This window comes from Cervus canadensis, chromosome 3 (genome assembly GCF_019320065.1).
Source record: "Cervus canadensis isolate Bull #8, Minnesota chromosome 3, ASM1932006v1, whole genome shotgun sequence".
Lineage (NCBI taxonomy): Eukaryota > Metazoa > Chordata > Mammalia > Artiodactyla > Cervidae > Cervus > Cervus canadensis.
In genome coordinates this window covers 47876310-47895816 of record NC_057388.1, presented here as the reverse complement: position 1 = coordinate 47895816, position 19507 = coordinate 47876310, and the positions used below count along the sequence as shown (strand labels likewise).

The 19507-nt window shown below is 37.7% G+C and overlaps 1 protein-coding gene across 3 annotated transcripts in view; it reads left to right on the top strand.

The window, feature by feature from the left end:
* Nucleotides 1-19507, top strand: part of CFTR (CF transmembrane conductance regulator) — a 191842-nt gene that overhangs the window by 135341 nt on the left and 36994 nt on the right. For all 3 annotated transcript variants that reach the window (XM_043463109.1, XM_043463107.1, XM_043463108.1), the window contains exon 22: nt 9221-9472. In XM_043463109.1, the coding sequence (XP_043319044.1) occupies nt 9221-9472 (252 nt within the window). The remainder of the gene's footprint in view (nt 1-9220; nt 9473-19507) is intronic.

The window sequence follows — 19507 nt, the reverse complement described above, 5'->3', positions numbered from 1 at the left end:
GAATTCATAAGATGCCTGCCATTTTTAACAACATAAAGCTTCTCTGTCTCCTATTGTTAACTATTTAAACTTCATATATCCTAAATGGGCTTCTTTGGTGGCTTAGCTGATTAAGAATCCGCCTGCAATGTGGGAGACCTGGGTTCAATCCCTGGATTGGGAAGGATCCCTGGAGAAGGGAATGGCTACCCACTCCAGTATTCTGACCTGGAAAATTCCATGGACTATATAGTCCATGGGGTCTCAAGGAGTCAGACACGACTGAGAGACTTTTACTTCACTGTCTTAAATAGGCAGTGTATACCTAGATTTTTGCCTCCATGAATGAATGGAAATTAAATAAATGAGAGCTAGAAAGGATGCAAGGGTAATGTTTCAGACTTAGTTGTATCAAGCCATCTGGTGACTGGTGAATTGCTCACACTAAGAGTATCATTGTTTGAATGAGGCAGTTGACAGTTCATCTATTTTCAGGACTGTCTGCGTCTTGGTGAGCAAAAATAAAATATCTGAGTGTATGACTAGTACCCACTTTCTTAATTCTCCAGTCGTAGCAGACAATAAACCATCCCTGTTGCATAGTGTGTTCTTAGTAGCACATGAGGGTGGAAGCCTCCAGGATGAGTAAGGAAGACTGTACCTCTGTAGGGTTCACATTCAGATTCCAGTTAATGAGTTTCCAGAAAGTTCTTACAAGAGTGATGTAATCTGAGAAGAGTTTTCTGTCAATAGAAACTCCCTCTGTTTCTCCTTTGTCCTTTTATTGCCTGTGTTTATTTTGGGTTCCAGTAAAGATCAAGTGACTGATTGTACAGTGACCAATGAGAAACCTGATGCGAGGAGAAGTGGGGAACCTGGCTTTTCTTCAATTCTCAGTTCTCCTGATGCCCAATTCTCTTGGATTGAAAATAGTTTCTGCCCTGAGAATCTGAGGGGAGGATTCATTTCTTATATTTTTTTAACCTCCTTTTAATGGCTTCTTGATAATACCTTTCTTTGTTTTTCTGTTCTCAGAAGTCTTTGGGGGTGTATTTTCCACTTATGACGTCTGTTCCAAGACTTCGTCCCACCCAGCCTTTCTATTTCCATCCTATAAAGTGGCTTTCTATGCCGTGTTCCGCTGTAGTCTTACCACCAAGAAGTTGTGCAGCCTTAGGCAAAGAAGTCATAATCTACGTGAGGGCTTTGCTTTTTCCTCCTTTGTAAATGAAACAGTTTGGTTGGAAATGTTTTAAGGTTCTGTTAGTTCTGACATTCTCTTCCGAATCTCTGAGATATCTCAAGTCCTCATTGGCACATACGCAGGCACTGTTCCGGGTGCTCTTGGGAGTCACAGGGGTCTGCTACTGCCCCTGAGGGCTCAGGTCCAGTGATTAGGTCATTCACCACTGCAGTTGTCAGAGCTGATCAAAGAACTCTTAACCGGTGTGTTACTTGAACCAACAAAGACAAAAAAAGCTCTATTAAGATGTTGTTGAGTCTTGAATTGGTTGGAGAGGCTTATGAGAACCTGACAGGACTGTGTAAGTGTAGAAAATTGTGGGAAATTTGTGGAGCTTTGTGCTTATTGCTTAAACTTCCTGGATTTAGAATTTTTCATTTGTACCAAGAAGGAATGGATTAGATCAGAAGTTCCCAACCTGACAGCACATGTGGAACCTTTATAAAAATAGAGACTACTCAGGGTCCTCTGAGACTAATTAAAATGATTCTCTTGGTTGAGGGCAAAGTGACCAGGCATGATGTCTATCTTTTAAAAAGTGCTCCAGGCGATCCTGGTATATATAGACTTGTGATTTACTGGATTTGAGGGTCTCTAAGGTTCATTTGGAGAAGGCAATGGCACCCCACTCCACTACTCTTGCCTGGAAAATCCCGTGGATGGAGGAGCCTGGTAGGCTACAGTCCTTGGGGTCGCGAAGAGTCGGACACGACTGAGCGACTTCACTTTCACTTTTCACTTTCACCCATTGGAGAAGGAAATGGCAACCCACTCCAGTGTTCTTGTCTGGAGAATCCCAGGGACGGGGGAGCCTGGTGGGCTGCTGTCTGAGGGGTTGCACAGAGTCGGACACGACTGAAGCGACACAGCAGCAGCAGCAGCAGCAAGGTTCAGTTTCGCTCCAGTTTTCTGTGAGTCACGGCAGGGAGCCAGCAAATTTTTCCTGTAAAGAGTTAGGTAGTACTTTTTTCAACATTGTGAGCTATGTGGTCTCTATGCAGTTATTCAGCTAAGCTTGTGTGTGTGTGCATGCACGTGCAAACACTCAGTCCTGTTCAACTCTTTGTGATGCCATGGACGTGGGCTCTCTGCGAGCCAACCAGGCTCGTCTGTCCATGGGACTTCCCAAGCAAGAATATTGGAGTGGATTGCCATTTCCTTCTCCAGGGGATCTTCCCAACCCAGGGTTCGAACCTGCATCTCCTGTAGCTCCAGCATTGGCAGCTGGATTTTTTTTTACCACGGAGCCACCTGGGAAACTTAAGCTTTTGTAGGGCAACGCTAATGTAAACAAATGGATATGCCGTGATTTGGCCATTGGGCCATAGTTTTGCTCACCTCTGGTCTATTGGATAGAATTTGCTTTGGAAATTTGTCAGCAAATTATTTTTATTCTGTATATCAACCAGTGACAGATGTAAACCTGAAAGATGTGTAAAGAATGGTGCTTAATGATAGAGAACTTGGGGAAGTTGTGCTATCTCAAAATTAAGATGCTTAGAAAAATCTTGGTAAAATAGTCAAAACCTTGGGAAAATATTTTGATTTGTTGTTTTAATTTTTTTTGTCTAGTAAGTCTCCTCTTCTTGAGATTTCCTTTGAAATATGTTTAATGGACACCTCATAGGCCCAGTTGTATTCACCAAGCACTTGCTGATAGCCTATCATATGCTTTTAGAAAATAGTAACTCCAGAAAGCGTCTAAGTTCAAGTTTGAGTAGTAGATGTAATAAGTGATATCAGACCTTTTCAGATAGGTAAATCAGAGTCCTCCTTTGCCTATTGGCACTTGGCACCATAATTATTGAAGCTCTTAATTATTGAAAATAGGCACCAATGTATTTGATATCTCTGTGTTTATTTAAGATATGCCTTTTTGTCATTCGTTGTGGGTTTTTTTTTTTTTTTGCATATCCTACAGTCAGAAAAAGTCAAATTGACTTGCCATATGATTCGCCACAGATTAGGTAGCAAGCTATAATAATTTATAAAGGGTTAGAATCTATAGTATACTATAAGTAACTCACTTATGCTGTTAATAATTTATAGCAATACAGTCCTGATTGACTTGTTAAGGGCTCTAGGAGCATAAGTAATCAGTGCAGAAAGATAGACCAGAATTTCAAGAATATGTTTTGGGCAGAGAGTCTGTTTCCATGATAACCATTATCTCTTAAGTCTATATCCATGGCCTAAAGATTATGCTAATCACTCTAACATGGCCTTGGGTCTCAGGTCACTGTCAGTTGACTCTGAAAAGCATCTAGTTTGGGCCTACCAGGAAGAATCTAAGATTTAAAACACTTTAATCCTCCCTTTTATGTACTTCACATTTTGAAAATTTCTCTTGCAAAATGTGTGATGTTTTTCACATGGTGTCAGTTTTCTATTAATAGATGATTGTCTTCACATTTATTTATTGTAATCTTCCTGTAACCACCAATTATGAACACTCTTTACAACACTGCCAGCCAGATCTCAGGCTTTTGCAATGTATTTTCTATTGTCATGGCTTTGTGGGTGTTACATGTAGCTTAGGTGTTAATGAACAAATCTGATGGCCTAGTTTCCAAACAACCAAAAGGATGAAAGGAAATAGAACAAATATTTTGTGAAGGGAAGAGAGTCTGGTTTCCTGACTTGCCCTAAAATAGGTCTTTAAGCCTTTTCTTGCCTCTTTGTTAACAAAAGGTGAAAAGGAAAATCAGGAATTATTTTCTTTTTCACTAAGTATATCTGTTACAAAGTAAAGTTGAGATGAGGCTATGGAGCAATCTTTCCCCAAAAGACTTTGTTCTCCTGATGCTTAGATAAGTAATTCAGACATTATCATAAAGATAATGAGATTCATTTTTAAAGATGGGCTCAGGAGAATTTTTGAATGTAATACATCTAAATAATCATGCCAAAATTTTAAATGAGATACTTCTCAAGCAAAAACCCCACTTCATTTTGACTAAGCTCCAATTTTGTGGAAAGCCTATGCAAATTATATCAGGTTTTCCTCTTCACATGAGGAATAGATTTGATGTTTCAGTGCCTGAGTCTCATTTCGGCTTCATCATTTAGTTCTTAAAATCTAAGACATGTGCTCCCACCTAAGCTGGTAATGGCTACATTGAGACTTTGCTGTCAGTGAGCTAGACAGCGATACCCCCTCATTCCTCCAGAGGAAACACTTTTCTATGCACAGAAGCAGCAACTTCAGGTTAAAGAGTTTTCCCAACTCCATCTACAGAACTCTGAAAACTGTCAAATCTGAATTTCCATCCAGTTCCACCTACATAGCTGGACAATGGCACAGCAGTTTTTATAAATCACCTTAAAATATTTAGACATACCAAATTAGAGATAGGATTCAGTTAGGTTAAAAAGATTAATGAAAACAAGTAGATGAGACTAAAAATAATTTGATATGTTACAACATCCTTCTGATCCCAATAGCAATGTATATTTTTAGGGTGAGAGCTGAGGCTACAACTGCAGCTTAGATTTCCTACTAAGTTACAGCACTGCCATTCTCCCTGCTCAGAAACTGCTTTCTGCATGTGAGGTGGAACAATGGGTTAATTCATTATGAACAGAGATTTATTAAGGGACTGCATGATGCTAAACACTCGATGGAGAAGATACACAAACAGTGCTTGAATAAGTTTACTGTAATAGGCACAGTGGATTTAACTGAAGCCCCTTAGACGTGAGCTCACATTCTGCCACTTGTATGGAAACTTTTGAAGGTCCTATACTTAATTTTCTATGCAGAATTTTATTTCTTTTTCTTTCTTCTCTTTTTTTGAATATTGTTCCCTGTGTTATACAGTAAATCCTTGTTGCTTATTCTTTTTATTTACAGTAGTGTGTATCTGTTAATCCCATGCTCCTAATTTATCCCCTACTTCAGTAACCGTAAGTTTATTTTCTGTATCTGTGAGTCTGTTTCTGTTTTGTAAATGGATTCATTGGTATTATTTTTTTAGAATTCACATACAAATGATATCTTATAATATTTATCTTTCTCTGTCTACTTTCACTTAGTATCATAATCTCTGTGTTCATCAGTGTTGCAAATGATAATATTTCATGTTTCATCCTTTTTATGGCTGAATAATATTTCATTGTATTGATATTGTATTGATGTCTTCTTAAGACCTTCTCTTAAGAGTCTCCCACATTACCTAAGTCTCTGTTTCCGCCACACCTGGATCCATCCCTCACTACAGACATGAATCTTTGGTTGTTAAATCAACTGTGGGAGATACATGACTACTTGTGTTATAGTCATATTTATTTTCTATTTGAGCATGCCTTCCACCGAGTAGAAGAAACCTTGGTGAATTCAGAGATCTTACTAGAAGTGACTCCAGAATCAATTGTGAGTGGAGTTTACAGGATACCAAGACCTGGAGGGAGGGGGCGTCTGGCCCTAGGTTGTCCCTTGTTGTGCTAGGTATCTCCAGGGCTGTCTCTGACCTAGAGGAGTACAGTCCAGGTGCATTGGGTCTTCCTTTGGATCCTGACTGGTAGCTCTCCCTTGGTGAGTCTGCACTCTCTCAGCTGCTTCCGTGTCCCTGAGGAATGGAAGACCCCAAGGGGTCAAAGCATGGGGATTATTTGGCTTCCCCTCATCATCATTCTGGAAATACAAGAAAATCCAAAGCTATGTCAACTTATCTGTGTCTCAACATGTCATGTAGGCATGCCCACTCTTATGCTCCTATGCCGTACGGGCACTGGAAGTTTCTCCAAGCCCTGCCCCATTCCTGTATCCACCTTAGAACTGAGGCACAGGCCTCCTAAGTTCTAAAATCACTCAGACCTACTTGAGGATAGAAGCCGAGTTCAGTTGCAAGGCAGTGCTCCTTTTTAGAGGAACTGGTGCCTCAGCCCATTTGTGAGTCAGACTGGGGGGTGAGGAGAGAAGCCGTTTCTCGCCCATCAGAAGTTCAACCTTGACTACTGGCTTTTACATGAACCCTGTCCTTTGGGCTTGTGTCCTTCAGGCTTTGGTGTTTGAATCTTGACAGGCAATATTCTTGTGGCTCAAAATTTTTGAACTCTGAATCTCTGACTACAAAGGCAGTTTTTTGCACCTTGCAAGGCCAGAAATGGTTTTCTGTGTACTGGTTCTGTGTGCCTTCTCCTTTGAGAGGCAGTGGAAGTAATGTGCCAGTTGGAGAGCCTGTGAGGCATAGGGAGTTAGTAATTCATAATATTATCTGCCCACATTGTCTGTTCACTCTTTCAGTGGCTGAAAACCTATCCATAATGCAAGTGTCTGCACTGGCCACCTTTCCTTCCTGTCAGAAAATACTTTAACCTATTGAGTTGAGTGAATGTTCACGGGCTGTAGATGAGTGCCTGTTGTTAAGGTGAACTTGTTCTTGGGCAGGGATATTTGACCATGCTGTGGATAACTATAATAATCTGTCTTGGGGTCACTTTAAGCAACTAGATTCTATGAAAGGTGATGAGTTGAAAATTGTATTTTCTCAATTTGATAGGTGCATTCTGTATACCATAGCTGACATTAGAAATTCTGAATTCAAAAAACAAAACAACAACAAAAGAAGTCCTGGATTCACCCTTGCTAATGAAGAATGTAATTTGCTGTACTCAGACAAATGCTTACAAAGAAAAATTGTGCATGACATTTTAGTGCTGTCAAAATAGTAGTTTTGATGTCATTTTCTAATAATAGCACATGTAATGTTGAATAGTTTTGATAGCAATATTTAAATGTTTTTTGATGCTTGAAAGTGTTAAAATAGGATGGACTTTTGTTATACAATTCCTTACTTGATGTGCTAAAGCACTTAACAAAAACTAGTATAGAATTCTTCACAGCACTGACATGCAGAAATGTCAACAGTGTATTTCAATTCAAATTTAATAAAAAAAACTGAGTCAGGATTTAATAAACTCTGAAAATCACCCGTAATTTGGAATTTAAAATATTGTGTCAGAGGGATAATTATAATATGCCATTTATTTCCTCCTGAGTTATTTATGATGGACATCGGCTTTGGATATTTTTCACTTCCATTTCTAGTGGGTTTTGGCTTGAAAGGATTCTCTTTTTGAATCTTGAATAATTATTGAAGATAATTTGAAGATATATTCAAGAGGAGGGAAATTGAAGCACACAATTACTAGATAGAAGAAAGCTCTTTATCAATATCAGTCTTGATCAGTGCATGTGAAAACAGGCAATGCTATAAGATTTTCTAATATGAAGCTTTAAATGTTCAATTAAGGATAAATATCTGAACTTCTCTGATTCATCTACAAGTCATTTCATACTAAAGATGAAGAATTCTTCCCATTTCACCTTTTGATAGTGAAAAATAAAAATAATAGAAATGAACGCCCACATCATTTCATCTCACCATTTTTTTTTTTTTTTGCAGAAAGAATTATTTCTAGTATCTAAATAACTATGATGATAATAAATTAACATTGTAAAGAAGAAGGTTAAATTCTCAACTGGGTAAAACCAGAATCAGCAATTACTTTTCAGACAAAAAATTTTCTGTCTAGTAAGCTGTTAATGGGCCACCTGGTTGCTCAGCGGTAAAGAATCCTGCCAATGCAGGAGATGCAGGTTCGATCCCCGGGTCAGGACGATCCCTTAGAGAAGGAAATGGCAACCCACTCCAGTATTCTGGCTTAGGAAATCCGGTGGACAGAGGAGCCTGGCAGGCTACAGTCCATGGGGACACAAAGAGTTGGTCGCAAGTGAGCACACAAGTACATTTACTTTAAATATTTTCAATTATATATTGGATGCCTATTATATGCCAAGCTATTTTAAAAATCACTTTCTAAAGTTTGTAAATTATAATTGTTCAGAGAAATATGCTGTCATTAAATAATTAAAGCACTTGTGCAAAATAGTTGAATTTTATAATGCCATTTGCACATGGGTGCAAATGCACATGGGTGCAACTAGAGATGATCTTACTAAGCAAAATACGTCAGAAAGAGAAAGACAAACACCATATGATATCACATGTGGAATCTAAAATGTGATATAAGTGAACTTATTTGCAAAACAGAAACAGACTCACAGACATAGAGAATGGATTTATGGTTGCCAAGGGGAAGGGATGGATTGGGAGATTGGGTTTAGCAGATGCAAGTTATTATATACAGAATGGACAAACTGCAAGGTCCTATTGTTGCACAGGGAACTATATTCAATATCCTGTAATAAACTGTAATGGAAAAGAATATGAAAAAGAATTTGTATACATTTGAATAATTGAATCACTTTGTTGAATACCAGAAACTAACACAACATTGTAAATCAACTATATGTCAATAAAATAAAATTTTAAAAATAAATTAATTTTAAAAATGGTTAAATTTCGAATACAGCCCTTATACACAGTCACATTTTGCTCAGCAGTGGACATTGATCTTTAAATAATTTAGATTAAAAATGTAATATTTAACTACAGATGTATGCCAGTGACTTCAAATTTGTTTGAAGATTATTGTGAAGTTATTCAAAATTTACTGAGCTTCAGGAGTCTACTTGCCACCCAGCTGACATAGAATTGTTGATAGTTATTAATGCACTGTAAGAATAAGGAAAGCCTTTTGTATAGTGATTTTGAAGTGTGAAACATTTTATTATAACTTATCAGTTGCAGAACATTGTACTACACAATGGGAGAAAACAAGTTTCCCCTTGACATCATCTATTCCATTGAGTAAAGTTTGGCTATTTATGTGTGGCTTGCATAACTGAGAGTTGAGTGATCACAAAAATAAACAGGTTTATAAAGAGCCCATTTATAGAAATTCTAGTTAATTCTCTTGGTTAAGCTTTTAGTTCTATCCAATTATTTCCTGTTACTTCATTGAGAAACCTAACAAATAACCAACTGACAACTAGCTAGTATCACATCCTACAAGTTATATTTTAGGAAACATTAAACTAATTTTGACACTCTCTGCAACTCTTAAAAAAATAAAATATTGTTTTTATTTCAGATGCGATCTGTGAGCCGAGTCTTTAAGTTTATTGATATGCCAGCAGAAGATGGTAAACCTAACAATTCATTCAGACCATCCAAGGATAGTCAGCTCTCAAAAGTTATGATCATCGAGAATCAACATGTGAAGAAAGATGACATCTGGCCCTCAGGGGGCCAAATGACTGTCAAAGACCTCACAGCAAAGTATATAGATGGAGGGAATGCCATACTAGAGAACATATCCTTCTCAATAAGTCCTGGCCAGAGGGTAAGATTTAAACATTGCTTACTTTGTTAAACTTGTCTTCTATAAGTGAATCTCAGTCTAAAGCAATGTGTGGGCAGAATCCATATGTAACTCTTATTGTTGACTAGGACCAATGTTGAACACAAATATTTTCAAGTTATTATATGGAGTCAGTATTGTTTCATGTGAAATTTATTTTGCAGAGTCCTGAATCTATATAATGGAACCATCTTACTTATTTTTTAATTGGAGTATGCTGCTGCTGCTGCTGTCGCTTCAGTCGTGTCCGACTCTGTGCGACCCCACAGACGGCAGCCCACCAGGCTTCCCCGTCCCTGGGATTCTCCAGGCAAGGACACTGGAGTGGGTTGCCATTTCCTTCTCCAGTGCATGCGTGCATGCTAAGTCGCTTTAGTCGTCTCCGACTGTGTGACCCCATGGACAGCAGCCCACCAGGCTCCTCTGTCCCTGGGATTCTCCAGGCAAGAATGCTGGAGTGGGTTGCCATTTCCTTCTCCAAGGTATTGGAGTATAGTTGCCTTATAATGTTGTGTTAGTTTCTGTTATACACCTAAGTGAATTAGTTACATGTATACACATATCCAACTTTCTTTAGATTCCCTTCCCATTTAGGTCCCCATGGAGCACTGAGTAAAGTTCCCTGTGCTATACAGTAGATTCTCACGAGCTGTCTATTTTATATACAGTGATTGTATATATATCAGACTCAATCCACCAGTCCATCCCATCTCCCCTTGGTAACCATAAATTTGTTTTCTACATCTGTGACTCTATTTTTGCTTTGCAAGTAAGTTCATCTGTACCCTTTTTCAAGATTTCATATTTAAGAGATATTATACAATATTTGTCTTTCTCTTTCTGACTTACTTCACTCTGTATGATAATCTCTAGATCCATCCATGTTGCCGCAGATTGCATTATTTTATTCCTTTTTAAGGGCTGAGTAAAATTCCGTGTATATATGTAACACATCTTCTTTATTCATTCCTCTGTTGATGGATATTTAGGTTTTTTCCATTTCCTAGCTAGTGTAAATAGTGCTACAGTGACATCAAGGTGCATGCATCCTTTCAAATTATGGTTTTCTATATAGAAGAATGAAATTAGAATACTCCCTAACACTATACACAAAAATAAACTCAAAATGGATTAAAGACCTTAATGTAAGGCCATATACTATAAATTAGAGAAAAACATAGGCAGACTATTCTTTGACATAAATTGGAGCAAGATTTTTTTTTGATCCACCCCCTAAAGTAATGAAAATAACAACAAAAATGGACAAATGGACCTAATTATTCGTAAAAGCTTTTGTGTAGCAAGTTCAGTTCAAATGGTCAGTCGTGTCTGACTCTTTGTGACCCCATGGACTGCAGCTCACCAGGCTTCCCTGTCCATCACCAACTCCTAGAACTTGCTCAAACTCATGTCCATCGAGTCAGCGATGCCATCCAACGATCTCATCCTCTGTAGTCCCCTTCTCCTCCTGCCTTTAATCTTTCCCAGCACCAGGGTCTTTTCCAATGAGTCAGTTCTTCGCATCAGGTGGCCCAAGTATTGGAGTTTCAGCTTCAGCATCAGTCCTTCCAATGAACACCCAGGACTGATCTCCTTTAGGATGGACTAGTTGGATCTCCTTGCAGTCCAAGGGACTCTCAAGAGTCTTCTCCAACACCACAGTTCAAAAGCATCAATTCTTCGGTGCTCAGCTTTCTTTATAGTCTAACTCTCACATCCAAACATGATTACTGGAAAAACCATAGCTTTGACTAGATGGACCTTTGTTGGCAAAGTAATGTCTCTGCTTTTTAATGTCTCTGCTATCTAGGTTGGTCATAGCTTTTCTTCCAAGGAGCAAGCATCTTTTAATTTCATGGCTGTAGTCACCATCTGCACTGATTTTGGAGCCCAAGAAAATAAAGTCTCTCACTTTTCCATTGCTTCCGTGTCTATTTGCCATGTTGAATTTTAAGCCAACTTTTTCACTGTCCTCTCACTTTCATCAAGAGGCTCTTTAGTTCTTTGTTTTCTGCCATAAGGGTGGTGTCATCTGCATATCTGAAGTTATTGATATTTCTCCTGGAAATCTTGATTCCAGCTTCTGCTTCAGCCAACCTAGCATTTCTCATGATGTACTCTGTATAGAAGTTAAATAAGCAGGGTGACAAAATACAGCCTTGACGTACTCCTTTTCCTATTTGGAACCAGTCTGTTATCCATGTCCAGTTCTAACTGTTACTTCTTGACCTGCATACAGATTTCTCAAGAGGCAGGTCAGGTGGTCTGGTATTCCTATCTCTTGAAGAATTTTCCACAGTTTGTTGTTATCCACACAGTCAAAGGCTTTGGTGTGTTCAATAAAGCAGATATAGATATTTTTCTGGAACTCTCTTGCTTTTTCAGTGATCTGGTAGATGTTGGCAATTTGATGTCTGGTTCCTCTGCCTTTTCTAAATCCAGCTTGAACATCTGGAAGTTCATGGTTCACGTAGCATTGAGCCTGGCTTGGAGAATTTTGAGCATTACTTTATTAGCGTGTGAGATGAGTGCAATTGTGCAGTAGTTTGAACGTTCTTTGGCATTGCCTTTCTTTGGGATTGGAATGAAAACTCACCTTTTCTAGTCCTGTGGCCATTGCTGAGTTTACACTTAGGAAAACTTTCTTAGCTCTCCTTGCTATTCTTTGGAACTCTGCATTTAGATGGGTATATGTTTCCTTTTCTCCTTTGTCTTTTGCTTCTCTTTTGTATAGCAAAGGAAACCATAAACAAAACCAAAAAGTCTACCCTCCAAGTGGGAGAAAATATTTGCAAATGAAGTGAGCAAGAAGGTATTAATCTCCAAACTACACAAACAGCTCATACAGCTCAATATGAAAAAAAAACAACCTAATCAGAAAATTGATGGAAGATTTAAATAAATACTTTTCCAAAGAAGTTATACAGATTGCCAAAAGGTGTTCAACATCACTAATTATCCTAGAAATTGAAATCAAAACACAATGAGCTGTCACCTCACATCTGTCTGAATCTATAAATGCTGAAGAGGGTGTGGAGAGAAGGAAACCCTCCTACACTTTTGGTGGGAATATAAATTGATATAGTCACTATGGAGAACAGTGTAGAGGTTCCTTAAAAGCTAAAAATAGAGCTACCATATGATCCAGCAGTCCCACTCCTGGGCATATAATGGGACCATTTTAAGTATTATTATGCTTGTAGAATATCTAATTGATTGCTACTTTACTAACTAAAGAAACTGTTACATAAACCAAATTTTAGTTCTAGATTTTGCATCTTGAAACTATCCTCCATTTCAGGTGAGGGAAATATTTTGTTGCTAACTCCATCTAAAGGCTTAAAATTTTACCTGTTTGACAGTCTTTCAAACAAGTGGTACTTTTTCCTTAACTTTTTTCAATTTTTCTGGTTGGAGTCTTCATCATGGTATGGATTGTTAAGCTTTTTTCCCCAATAGTTTGCTAAGGAATAATTATTTATGAGGCAAGCATTTCTATTATTTAATAAGCAGAAATAACCTTGCACTATTTTGAAGTTTTTCTTATGGATCCCAGCTGGGCTGAATTTGCAGAAGTTACTCAAATACAGAGTCTAGAATTGATTGTTTGCAAAGGGGCTGGTCATTCTCCCACATTTTATGCTCTGTAAATATGATTTTATATTCTCTTCAGATTCCTTATTCTGGGACACTCTAAGTCTAGACAGGAGTGCTATGTTGTTTTGACTATTTTCTTTTTCTTTGAAAATGAAATGGAATACCATAGAGCCAATTTTTATGAAAACTAAAATTTAAAACTTCATCTCTTTGTGGTTTAATTTCAAACAGATTGTTTTTTTTTAACTGGTGAGATAATGGTCAGTAAGTTTTGTTAGTCCACCGTCACTGTCACCAACATAAAAACAGGCTACTTTCACTTGCCTTTGCCCATGGCTTTAGGAAGGGTTGATCATTTGATATATTAGACAAAGTTCTAATAGAAAAATGTATAGAGTGAGCAAAAATTCTCTACATATTGTGCTCAATGGCTTGCAGTTGCACAGTGGAAATTTTGACTTAACTTTTACTCTAGTTAGGAAAAATATATTCACATACTACTAAAATTAGCTCTCTCCTATATTCATGTTCATCAAGAATGAATTTTTTCCCCTTTTCTTAGAGAAAGGTATAAATGGGCATAAATGGAATGAATAGGTTTTAGATTGAAGTTTTCTCTAGTATCAGAGTGAGAATGTTTAAAGTTACACTTTGGAACTAAGTAAAATTAATAGTTTGCCTTCCCTCCTCCTTTCCATTGAGAAAAACATAATTAGTTACTCTCTTTTGCTTTGCACATCGTGAATGCCATAGGCAGCTGACGATCGCCAGGATGGATGCCAAAGGCACTGTGACTTTATAATAATAGCAACAGATCAGTTGATACACAGCATGGATAGATTTGGTAAATTATTTTCTTTTGCTCTCCCTGACATCCTTTCATCCATTTGCTTTTCTAGTGCTTACTTGTCCACTAAATTAAATACAAACAAGTCCTAGTAGAGTGACAGAGTTTTAGAGTTCTCATTTCTGTAGGTAGTTTCCTTGATCTGAGAATAGTGATCAGAGATACTGTAAAATGAGGAAGAAGCAATATGTTCAGTCATTCCATCTTCTCTGAACATTTATGCAGTAAGCAGGCCATGTGTATTTGCAAGACACTCCCTAGGTGCTCTGGGGGAATTGAAAATTATTTACATAAGGCTATAAATGTTTATCGAATGCTCATCGTGTCCTAATTGGAGAAGGAAATGGCAACCCACTCCAGTGTTCTTGCCTGGAGAATCCCAGGGACGGGGGAGCCTGGTGGGCTGCCGTCTATGGGGTCACGCAGAGTCGGACACGACTGAAGTGACTTAGCAGCAGCAGCATTGTGTCCTAAGCACTGTTTAAAAACCTTTATTTTCTATAACATTAGATCTTATTATAACTCCAAAGGTAGTTGTTATTACCCTATCTCTGCATAGCGGAAGAAACAAAGTTCAATTAAGTGAGTGAAATAGCGAGGATGTCAAACTCAGGTCTCTGACCTCAAAGTTCTTTTTCACTCATTTCTCTTAAAAGAATGAGAAGAAAAAGCAGAAGAAAGAGGAGAGAGAGTTAGAGAGATCTGTCACAGAAGATGTCAGACTAACAGGGAAAATGCTAGATCCAGCAAGAGCGGAAACTGGTTTACTGTGAGGCTAACAAAGCTGAGGCTTCAAAGGACTTCATTTGGCTGAGCCACTTTCAAAGCCAGTTGTTACCATTTGGCTGGGAGTTGGGCTATTCAGGCAAGGTTTTCCACAGGAAATGGCATTTAAAATGAGACTTCAGACTTAAACTGTGATTTGAATTATCAAAGGTGGCTGAAGAAGGGTGCTATAAGCAGAGGGAATAACGTAAGGCACAAGGCATGTACAGAAAGCAATGACTGGTTCAGTCATTCAGTAACTGGAGGATGCATAAAGGATGTAATTGAAGCCAAGATTTGTGCAAATGATGGAGATTATGGGTCTTGAGAGTCAAAGCAAGTGGTTCACAAAGTGTGCTTCCTGTGCCTGTATCACGTGGGTACTTGCGAGAAACGCGTGTTCCTGAGCCCTCCTGGCCAAGGAGTGGGGACAGTGGTCTGAGAGTCACTGGGTGTAGAGGAGTGCGAGGACAAGTCCAGTTGCAAAGGCTCAGGGAATGGGCGCGTCTTGGAATGAGGAGTCATGTAGAACAATGTTGGCGGTGGGAAAGAGAAAGCAAGAGCACCTGTGTAAGAGGGTGATGACCTTGGTACTCTAGAGTAGTTGAGTTTGTTTGGTTTGGGTTTTTGTTTTGTTTGTTTTTGTTTTTGAGACAGGAGGAAAGGAGATAAGTGGAATTCAAGAGAAGTGAAGTTAAAGAGAACCATTGAGCAAACAGCTGAAAAACTGAAGGTGTTCCTATTAGACTGTCTTAATCATTTACGCAGAGAAGGCAATGGCACCCCACTCCAGTACTCTTGCCTGGAAAATCCCATGGACGGAGGAGCCTGGTAGGCTGCAGTCCATGGGGTCGCTAGGAGTCGGACATGACTAAGCAACCTCACTTTCACTTTTCACTTTCATGCGTTGGAGAAGGAAATGGCAACCCACTACAGTATTCTTGCCTGGAGAATCCCAGGGAGAGGGGAGCCTGGTGGGCTGCCGTCTATGGGGTCGCACAGAGTCGGACACAACCGAAGCGACTTAGCAGCAGCAGCAGCAGCAGCAATGTTTTCAGTCAACTTTCGAAGTCATGGAAGTTCAGCAGTGTCAGTCCTCTGTCTGTGTTCTTCTCCTTCAGTAATATGTTGACTGTTCTTTTGCACTTCCATAGAAACTTTAGAATCTGTTTGCCATATTCATAAAATAACTTGCTTGGATTTTGATTAGAATTGCGTTGACTCTATAGATGAAGTTGGAAAGAACCAACAGCTTGGTTCGTGTTGAGTCTTCCTATCCATGAACACAGAACATCTTTCCATTTCTCTAAGTCTTATTTGATTAAATTCATCAGTTTTGTATTTTTATCATCCTTATCTTGTATATATTTTCTTAGATTTATACCTAAGTATTTCATTTTGGGGAGTGCTAATGTAAATTGTATTTTGTTTTCAAATTCCACTTTTTCATTGCTGGTATGTAGGAAAGCAGTTGACTTATGTATATAAACCTTGTATCCTGAATCTTACTATAATCACTTAGTAGTTCTAGGAATTATAGTGTTGTTCTTTTGTACTTTCTACATAGATGGTAAGTTCATCTGCAAACAAAAACAGTTTTATTTTTTTTTTATTCTCAATCGATATGCCTTTTATTTTATTTTCTTGTCTTGTTGCATTAGCTAAGACTACAGGAGACGTAAGAGATGTGGGTGCTATCCCTGGGTCAGGAAGATTACCTACAGGAGGGCATGGAACCCACTCCAGTATTCTTGCCTGGAGAATCCCCATGGACAGAAGACCCTGGGGGGCTACAGTCCATAGGGTCACATAGAGTTGAACATGGCTGAAGTGACTTAGCACGCACACACACACTAGTAGGATGTTGAAAGTAATAAGAGGAGAATTCTTGCCTTGAGTTGATATTAGTAGGAAAGCTAAGTTTTTCATCGTTAAGTAATAATCTGTAGGATTTCTATAGATGTCTTTATCAAGTTGATGACCTTCCCCCTTTATTCCTACTTTGCTAAGAGTTTTTTTAATCAAAAATTGGTGGTGGATTCTGTCTTATGTTTTTTCTGCATCTGTTAATATGGTAATATGATTTTTCATGCCTGTTGATATGATGGATTTTATTCATTGATTTTTCAAATGTTGAACCAACCTTTCATATCTAGGATAAATCCCACTTGCTCATGGTATATAATTCTCTGTATATATTGTTGGATTTGACTTGCTAATATTTTTAAGCACTCTGCAACTAAGTTTATGAGAAATATTGATCTCTAATGTCTTTAGTTTTGTTATTATGGCAATTCGGCCTTCACTGGTGGCTCAGGTGGTAAAGAGTCTACCTGCGATGCAGGAGACCTGGGTTCAATCCCTGGCTCAGGAAGATACCCTGGAGAAGGAAATGGCAACTCACTCCAGTATTCTTGCCTGTGAAATCCCACAGACGGAGGAGCCTGGCAGACTATAGTCCATGGGATGGCAAAGAGTTGGACTCAACTGAGTGGCTTCACTTTTTACTATCATAGAATGACTTAGGATGTATCACTTTTGCTTCCATCTTCTGAATGAGATTGTAGAGAACTGGTAGAATTATTGCTTTAAATATTTTTTAGAATTCACCATGAATCTGTCTGGAATTGGTCCTTTCTGATTTGGAAGATTGTTACTTAGCAGTTCAATCTCTTTAAAAATAACTGTGCCTATTCAGATTGTTATGAGTTTTGGCAGATTTTGTATGTTTCAAGGAATTTGTTCATTTCACCTGTTATGAAAATAGTGGGCATGGAGATGTTCATAGTATTTCCTTATTACTCTTAATAATACATACTAAGATGTAATGATTTTTCCTCTTTCATTTCTTTAAAAATATTTTTAATTGAAATATAGTTGACATACAATATTATGTAAGGTTTAGGTGTACTACATAGTGATTTGACATCTGTATACATTATGAAATTTTTACCACAAAAAGTCTAGAAACCATCCATCCCCATACAAAGTTATAACAATATTAACCATATTCCTTATACTAAATAATGTAACTATTCTTTCATTTTTGGTAGTAGTTTATGTTATCTCTCTTATTTTCTTAGTTAGCCTGGCTAGAAACATAAAATTTACTGATCTTTTCAGAGAACCAGTTTTTAATTTTATTGATTTTCCCTACTGATTTTGTTTTCAATCCAACTGCTTGATTCTGCTTTAATTTTTATTTATTTATTTATTTGTTGTCTGCCTATTTTGGATTAAATTTTCTCTTTTTTTCCTGATTTCCTATGATGGAAACTTAAACTATTGATTTTAGATATTTTTTTCTATATTACATATTATATTCTTTTCTATACTAGATACTTGTATGATACTATATTTATATTTATTAGTATATTAGCATAAGCAGTCTTCATTTCTGTTACCATATTGTTGTATTTTATCTCTTGCATTCCTTTTTGAATTTTATTAACATTTCCTCCTCTCTGTATATTAGCTTTAGTATATTTGGGCTCCCCAGGTGGCACTAGTGGTAAAGAACCCACCTGTGGATGCAGGAGATGCAAGAGATGTGGGTTTGATCCCTGGGTTGGAAAGATCCTGGGAAGGAGGGCATGGCAACCCATTCCAGTATTCTAACCGGGATAATCCCATGGACAGAGTGGCGGGCTACGTTCTGTGGGGTTGCAAAGAGTCTGACACAACTGAAGTGACTTAGCACACACCCCCTTAGCTATATTAGATATTTCTTCTTTTCTATAGCATTTAATGTTATAAATTTCCCTCTGCACTGCTTTTTCTACATACCACACAATCTGATAAATTTCATTTTGATTTTCATTTGTTTAAAATATATTTAAGTTTCTCTTGAGATTTCTTTTTTAACCCATGTGCTGTTTAATGTCCAAATGTTTTGGGATTTTCCAGCTGTCTTTCTGTTCTTGATTTCTGGTTTAATTCCATTGTGGTCTGAGAACATACATTATATGAGATGCAGTCTCTTAAATTCTTTATATTGTGTTTTATGGCCCATATGTGATTTATCTTGGTGAATGTAATTTTCTCACTTCTGTGTCTGTCCAGTTTTGATAGTGTATTGAAGTCTTCAAGTATAATAGTGGATTCATCTATTTCTCTTTGCAGTTCTGTCAGTTTTTGCCTCATGTATTTTGACACACTGCGGTTAGATGTATACACACTAAACATTATTATATCTTTCTGGACTATTATTGTCCCATTTATCATTATATGGTACTCTTTTTATATCTGATCATTTCTCCTGCTTTGATATCTGCTCTGTGTAAAATTAGTTACTCCAACTGTCTTAGATTAGTGTTTACCTGGTATTATTTTTTTTTTTTTTTACTTTTATCTATATGTGCCTTTATATTTAAAATGGGTTTATTTATTTAAAGTGAAATTAGTCAGGGAAAGTCGAATATCAAATGATTTCACTTATACTTGAAATCTAAAAATGAAAAAAATGAGCAAATATAGCAAAATAGAAATAGTCATACATACAGTGAAAAGGTGTTTGCCACATGGGTGGGAGTGTGGGGGATGAGAGAAATCAGTGAGAGAGGCTGAAATTTTTTGAAGTAGGTGAGACAGACTAAAATTTGCAATATTCATTTTCATCTAGTTCAAATCACCTTTTAATAAACAATACTAGAGTACTTCACAGGTAATGGAAGTATGTTGTTATAACTAAATAAAGTTGACCCTTGAACAGGGTGGGTATAAGGGATTACCCCCCTCTGTACAGTCAAAAAATATTCACTCTATTTATCCATAGTCCCTCTGTATCTATGATTCTACATCATCTGATT